Source organism: Scatophagus argus, chromosome 17 (genome assembly GCF_020382885.2).
Source record: "Scatophagus argus isolate fScaArg1 chromosome 17, fScaArg1.pri, whole genome shotgun sequence".
NCBI classification, from domain to species: domain Eukaryota; kingdom Metazoa; phylum Chordata; class Actinopteri; family Scatophagidae; genus Scatophagus; species Scatophagus argus.
The window spans coordinates 15706299-15714475 of NC_058509.1; the positions used below are offsets into that span (position 1 = coordinate 15706299).

The window sequence follows — 8177 nt, forward strand, 5'->3', positions numbered from 1 at the left end:
GTTAGCAAATATTAGCACGTACGCTAAGCCAAGATAGTGAACATGGTAAACCTTTGCTACTAAACATCAGCATGTTAGCTTTGTCACTGTGCACATGTTAGCCTGCTAATGTTAGCATTTAGCTCAACTAGCACAGCCTCACAGAGCTGCTAACCCTTGTTTACCATTCTGGGAAAATGTTATATTTGTTGCTAAACTACAGAAGATTTTGACACTGAGTACTGAAATGAACTGTCTTGTTAAGATGGACAGTTTCACACTGCAAAGTTTAGAATTCACTGACTGGGAAGATGAGGAAAAGTTCAATAGAGGTGGATTTATTTTCCAGTCTTTTTCGCAGTCTTTCTCTCTTTCTTTATTCTTTATCAATCTCACGCACACATTATTTAATGAGCACACACATACACACACGGACGGGTGAGACATACAAAAGGTCACACAATAGAGGATGAGGAGATGAAGAGGTGGAGGGATGACAACAGAATTGTTGTTAGCCATCATCATCCCTGAGCAACAGAAACCCACACAGAACTGGCATTCGGTTTGTTTCTCCTCAGTATTTGTCACATATGAGCCGAGATCAAAGCATTATTGTTGTCATTTTGTTAGAGCGTCACCATGCCATTGTGCATCTGTCTGCGTCTAATAAGATGTGGCACATGTGAATAAGACCCTTTAGAAAGAAGCCATATGACTTTGGAATGCCAGTCCCTGGAGCAGAAATCAAGAGATAAAGCAGAGGGTGAGGAGGAGAAGAGCTGCAGAGGGAGCAAGGGGTAAATAAGGACATGAAGATGCCACAATGGTCAGCTAAGTTGGGTGGAATGAGGAAAGCAAAGCAAAGGCAACAAAGAGAAAGGGATAACTAAAAAAAATAAGAAGCGGATGGTCTCACGTTCAAAGTCAAGGAAAACTATTGGGCCATGCTCAAGTTCGGCGCAAGCCAGCACTTTCAGGAGGTTTCCCATGAGCCCCCTGGAACAGAGAGAGGGGAGAAGTCTGTGGGTGATGAGGGGACGGGTGTCGGGGTTGTGCTCGTGTTTCCATGTGTACGTGTGTGCGAGCTATATGTGTGTGTGGTGTGTGACAAGTGTTGAGGTGTGGGGCTGGACTGGAGAGAGGGTTGTTGGAATGGCATGGTGGAAGTATGTCCTGGGTGAAGCATGGCAACATGGAAACAGAGATTCTTTAATCCCACTCCTATAGTATTCTTTAGTGTGCTTAACATAGAAACAGTCATTTAGGGTCACTGAGGATGGCAAATGCTAAAAAAAAAAGTCAATTTATTCCATAAAGCACAAAGTTTAAAGTACAAAAAGATTCAAATATAATAATAATAATAATAGCAACAATAACTGAGAGAGAATAAAAACAATTGAAAAAACTGGCAAAAAATCCTGAATTATGTGAGATTATATTTATTAAACAAAATCATCCCAGAATCAAATACAGAAAAATTTAAGTGAGAGATTTTCTTTAAAAAATTAAACAAAGAAAGACCTCAAAAGCAAAACGTATAATGAAACTATACAGAAGTGCCCCATTTGATTAGAATGCCATCATTTGTGGATGGATGTCAACCCACTGATGACTGGACTGTGTTAGCTGAAAACTGGAGCAAAAATGATCAAATAGACTCTCTTTAATTGCTTTTTTTATAGGTTTTACTTTTAAAGTCTTTTTTTTTTTTTGGTTTCACATCATTTTGATTCCTTCTCAGTTAATTTATTTCAACTTAATTATTAAAACTGATATGAATCTAACCCCATTAAATTACTTTATACAAAAGTGCACACTTGCATGTATTAAGTCAAAGCTGTATATAAGTTATAAAAGTCAGACTACTTATATTTACTTAAACCATTTTATTTAAACCTACGCACCATATATTTATACCATTGTTGGATATAAGAGCATCAAACAGCACTGAGAGTGGGACTAGAGAGCGTCTGATAATGACAAACCACACCCACAATACCACTCCGTCACACCATCAACAACTCAGCAGCTCACATCCAGATAAATACCTCCGTTGACTCCACCCAGACACCTCCCACTGAACACCTCCGCTGCACACATGTGCTCTCACTTTTCAAGCACACAGACACGTGCACACACCCCGGCGCTCACTTACTTTCAAAGTCCAGGAAAAAATGTGGACAGTTCTCTAAATCCTTGCCAAGGACCTTAATGAGGTTCCCCATGGCTGGCGACCTGGACGGGAGGAAACAACAAAATGCATACAGTACACAGAACCTGGAAACGCGCATGAAAACACACAGCATGCACATGGACAACACAGCAGGTTGTGACTGTTTTATTTTATGTTTTTACCCCTCTGCACTTTTTAAATTATCCCTTCTTCATCTCCTCTTCCATCCCTGTGTATAAACATTATGTCCAGAGCACAGTCAGCCATTCCAGTCATTAATGACACTGATCACCGTTTGCATCCCATGCACAGCCTATGCTGAATCCGATTAGAAGGGGGATAAATCCAGTCGTGAATCATTTAGCTAACTCATTGGGAGTCACTAGTGCTCAGCTGTGGTTTTAATCCATTTACATCACTATTGTAACCTAATAAAAGCCTGCTATGTACAGCCTACTTTCTCCTAATGCCCTTCATGTACACCAGTCTATGGATACTTTATGACAAGCTCTTTATACTTCATAGCCAAAGACCAGATGCCAGCACTTAATGAAACCACTGATATAAGCTTTATCAGATTATACTGTAGGTCCCGTGTGCAGGATGTAAAATGTCTACATGCTTGTATGTCCCTAAATAGCAGCAGGCAAAACAACATATTTCAGGTATTTTACAAGAACATGACAGCCATCCCTGGTTTGAACCTGTTCATTCCCACTCAGGCCAGACAGCATAAACTCACACCATAGTGCCAAATATTGTTCAAAGTGTGTGGGCCATACCACAACATTTGGTTTTGATGCAATACCAAGTATGACCAAGGCCTGAATGACTTCTGTTTCATCTTGCAGGGGAGAGCTGTGTGTCAGGTAAATTCATCATTAATAGGCTACGTCTGAATTCATTTTCGTCACCATTAAATAATTTCCAAAATATGAAGAAGCATTTCTTTTTGCTACTCTCACAGGTATAGATGCTACTGGCCCTAGTATCTATGCTCAAAACAGGGCTTAGTGGTTTAATATCGGTACTAACAACATTTATGATAACAAACCAGCCAATCCTATAGCTCAAACCCATTCTGAATTAGTGGTCCATGATTTTAATATTTCAATCATTGTAAACAGCTTCAATAAAGAACTGGAACAAACCGGTATAAAATATATGTGCAATATTGTCAGACAGTGTGAAAAAACATGATTTTCAAAACCTCAAAGCTAATTAAACAGGGAATTGAAGGAAAATTGATGCGTAGGGATAAAAGAGAGACGACTGAGAGGCCACATGTGCACTTTTGTGTATTTCACATAAAAATAACACAATAAACGCAAAAACCAAATGGAATCCAATATACCAAAATGACTCTCAGCTGTGCGAGTATGAAAGCCTCTTCTCGATCATAGAGGGATTTCGGCAGCAGAACGTGAGCAGCTGCCAAGTTTCACTTCCGTTGCCGTGCCCTCTCTGTTTATGCGCTATGCTAGCACACAGCGGAGTGCTATCAGTCCCCCACCCTCCCTGCAAGACTGATTTATGGCCAGCATTAGCATGTTTATGAGATTCAACCGTCCTGCAAAAAGCTCTTTGCTTTCACTGTTACTCAGCAAGAACTGGTGTTGCAATGCAGCACTGAGGTACAGATAGACAGGTGATTGAGTTACACTGTCCAGTCGCTGATACAGCTTGCTGTCCAAAGTGGCGACATCTGTTTCAGAGGAGTACTGTATCCACTGCACTATATATGTTTACTCGATCTAAAAAATCTACAGGGAGCCAGAGAAAGAGAGCTGAGTCACTGCAGCAACCTGCGAGCAACAGTCCCAACATGTAAAACGCATCCCATCTCATCCTGACTTTTAGACCACCTGCTCCAAGATAGCCGAACACTATGAATAAATGAATAACAGATTCATATAGTCAGCCTGACAAGGTGATCGCAAAGGCGAAGCGAAGCTGAGGTTCACATTGGAGCTAAAGCGATGAAAACCCCTCTGACTTGTGAATAGGTGAGTTTGTGTTAGTTAGGTAGCCGTAAACCAGCCTCACACACACACACTGAGTCTGGAACAGCATGTGGTCCAGAGCTCGGCTGATGGTTGCCAGGATACTGTTGGCCTGGTGATATCGTCTGCTCGTCTCAGCAGAAGATGTGGGAGAAAAAAAGCATCCAGTTTCCTCACACACCAGGTCAGTTACAACAGTGATCTGATGCACCAATTCTTACTACCTGCACAGCAATCCAGTCTTTGTGTTAGTTGTAGAACATATATGATAAACACAAAAATTTGCCAAGACAGGAAATCAACAAATTCACCAAAGGCTTCTCATGTCCCTCTCTTCTTACCCTTTTTTTGAGTGGTTCCTTTATCTTAAGCCCTCAGTTTCTTCTCCCCCTTCCTGTCTTTGTCCTCCCTGCTTTGTGAAATCTTTGCTGTGAGTAAATCCCAGGTTAGAGCCGCTCAGAGCAATGACTGCAGTCCCACAGCGGCACTGTTTGCCAGTTCTTAGAGACTGATAGAAACTTCTGCTCTCACTCTTTCTTTCACCTTCTGTCTCTGTGTATCTCTGTCCACTTCACACTTCTCTTTTTCCGCCATCTATTTAAAGGCCTGTGGTTTTCTCTATTTGGTCTGTGTGCTAGATACTGCTTTTTTTTCTTTTTTTTCAATTTGTTTATAGACCAGGGTACTCTTCTGCTGGGTGAGGATGTTGGTATAAAGAGCATGAAATATGTTCAAATTATTTACATTCCTGTCTTTTCCTCTGGCTACTTTGCAATTCATACACAAGCATAGAAGAATCCTTTTCTCTTTCGTTTCTGACGTCAGACTGGGTTCCTCAAAAATATCCCCTCCAGCTCTCCTCCCTGCGCAACTTCTCCATTTTACCACTCAGCAGCACTCTCCTGGATCCTCCGGACTTGTCTTGTCACAGCACATATCTGTCATGGTGCCATTCAGACTCACTGGTGGCCCTTAGGTGCAAACAAATCTAAGTGGCATTATGGGATTGTCGTCCATAATGTACGTTACATAAACGCCACTGGATGTATCAGCGGGACACTGTCTGAAAGTTAAGACGTGGAATTCTGTGAATTAGGAAGTGTGTTTGGTGGCCACTGGTTGCAGTTTCTCTTACACTAAAACACACAGTGTTTGCAGTCAGCCAGCATGAAAGTGGAGCAAAGTGCTTCTCTTATGCAACTGCACAGCACACACAGCTCTCATCTGTAGTCCAGCAGGAGAAACCAAACCGAGGGGCTCCTCGAGTCTTAATAAAGACACGACTCGACTCCCACATGGCGTCTGAAAAGCAAACCTGGTACATACTGGAAGCCAAGCAGCAGAGCGAGGCCTCCCAGCTTCTTTTCAGCTCGTACTGAAAGATTCCTCCTGTTACAGACCAGGAGCTTCATCAGTGTGGATTTACTGAGCACAGAAGCAGCACTGCCAAGTCTAACCTCTATTAACTCACCAATAATACCATCTGAACTCCCTTTCTCCATCTGTGTCTCTTTCTCTAAAACCCACAATGATCTGTCTTTCTGTGGCACACTGGCTGACTGGGTATTCAGCAGGGGGTGTGTCAAACCCGTCGAGCAGCTGTACTGTATACAGCGTATGCAGCGACGGTACTCTTCCCGCTCTCATCTTTCATCTCTACCAATCACCCTTTCCTCATTCCTAAATTGTCCATCCGTCTCCTTCCTCTCCGATGCGCCCATATGGTGTTTCTCGGCCGTGTCCTTATTTCTCAGCTGTTGTTCTTATTTTTTTTCTTTCTGTTTTTTCCTCTCTGCATTTTTGCACTCCTCATTTTTCATTTCCTACCTTCGCTTGTGTTTATCCCTCTGGAACACTTCACTGCATCAACCAGGGCTTGTCAGCTCCACACAGTGGTTACAGCATCAGCACCCACCACCTGACAAAGACAGCAGAGAGACAGACAAAGAGAAGGCGAAATTAACATAAAATTCAACACGCATTGTAAGGAAAAGCAGAAAAACAGAAGTCCAGAAAGTCTTTCGATTTAAAGAAGCACTGAGTCAACAAAGGCAAAGAAAAGCATGGACACAGAGAGAGGCATAAAGGGCCAATTAACACAAGAGCAAAAATAATGCTGTAATTATATAATTAGGATCGTGACAGTTTTCCTTCATAGGCTTTTTGAAAGGGATATGAAACAGCACATCCCAGATTTACCCTGATGTCGTTAGTATAGAGTTTAAACTGCAATAGCTGTTATTTCCCCACTTAGTGACGGCAGAAACAAGCTGTGATCATTGTATTAATATGTCATCAGCTAGGTTGATAGAGCGAACATGTTAGCATACAGTCCTCTAATCACACTTCTGGTAGATACAGAGCAATTGTTTGTGCCCAACCAATGAATACAGATTTCAGTCTCCTTTTGGTCTCTGCCAACTCCTGAGGTTAATATCTGGCACTTCCTCTGATAAATGCTTCTCTATGTTCACTAGCTTGCTGCTAGCTGCAGTTTTGGCTGACCAGAAAATTTAAACAACGAGCTAAAAAAAGGTAAAATGTTCAACAGCACTGAGAGAAATTACAGAGTTGAGTGATGATTCTGTGAGTTTGTCACTACAAGCCATTGCAAGCCCTTTCACATGTAGTCATTTGATCTGTTGTTATTCGAAGAAAATATTATAGCTTTATAGCGTTAAGTGTCTCATGATGGTCTTGATAGAGTGATACCATTTGATCTATAAAGGTTATACACAGCAGTTATATAAGCACACATGGAACACAGTCACAAACAAAAGATTTATATCTTCAACCCAAAATCATCAGCATTATGCCTACCAAGGTGCTTCTTTCTTGCCTATTTTAACATTTCAATATCAGATTATGCTTGTTAAGCTCGTCTCATTCATGGTGCATCTGTCACAACTCCAGTGCTGCCTTGCCTGCTGACTGTTGTAACTACTGACACTACTGCTGCTGCCCTTGCATCACTGAATCTCATCAAGAGAGAGTGCAGACAGGAGAGAGGCGGGGGCCTTTGAAGAATAGTTGCCAGGGAAACACAGCCTCTCATTCTGCTGGCAACACACAGTCAGGTACTGTTCAGTGTTACCAATCAGGTCGATGGATGGATGGACTTTATACTCCATAATCCCCAGAATGTGTGGGACACCAAAGCATTTCCTTTCCTACTTGTGGGGGTTGTAAACTGCACCTCTGTACATATCCACATCTGGAATTACATGTCCTCTGCTTTACATAGGGACCTTTATTTTAACTGTATGTTCTCTTCAAGAAAATTCCCTAATGCTTATTGATCTCTCCTTTCAGTGAAAGGGCAAAGGCCAAGCACCGCACAGGATGCTGAGGTCAAAAGAGGTGACAACTTGAACTTTGCAAAGTTAAATTTGCAAAGTTAAACTTCATCTCTTGCTCAAGTCTTCTACGTCTCAACCGATAAAACAGATATGAGTTTGTACCTAAACTTTTTCATATGTCAGCAAGGCTTTTGAAAAACTGGTATCATGCACTTTTCATCATGTTTCAAACCACAGAAAAGCAGCTGTTTCAGGTACATTGTCTCAAAAATGGAAAAACAGCTCTCTGCAGCCGTTGTCATGACAACTAATGACCTTATTAGATCAAACTGAGAGCAGAAACATAATTTTACTCCAGCTTCGGGACCCTGACTACACATTTTGATAGATTACTATTTTCACTTCTGTTAATTAGTTGAGTGCTTTAGTTTACTGTTTAAGCTCCATGCCACCTGGCTGCATTCTCAGCAATCTCAATCTCTCTACAGCATGTGGGTTTGGGATACAGCTGCACACACTTTGATAGACCATCTATGTCACATTTATACTGGATGCCAAGCAATAATATAAGATAATCATTTATTAGTCCCACAGTGGGGAATTCAGATAAATGTGTTGGTTTAGTAAGTTACTTTATTTAGTTTGTTTATGGTACAGATGAGTTATAAATGACAGGAAACACAAGATAACGTGTCTCAGCATGGGGGATACTCTTGTTAGGAC

At 41.5% G+C, this 8177-nt stretch overlaps 1 protein-coding gene across 4 annotated transcripts in view; it reads right to left on the reverse strand.

Annotated features, from left to right (window-relative positions):
- Nucleotides 1–8177, reverse strand: part of fam49al (family with sequence similarity 49 member A, like) — a 31390-nt gene that overhangs the window by 11769 nt on the left and 11444 nt on the right. The window contains exons 2-3 of one of the 4 annotated variants that reach the window (XM_046417873.1): nt 5983–6073; nt 2135–2214 (exon numbers count right to left, since the gene is read on the reverse strand). In XM_046417873.1, the coding sequence (XP_046273829.1) occupies nt 2135–2204 (70 nt within the window). In that variant the 5' untranslated portion in view covers nt 2205–2214; nt 5983–6073. The other 3 variants (XM_046417869.1, XM_046417870.1, XM_046417872.1) reach the window with 3 other exon arrangements.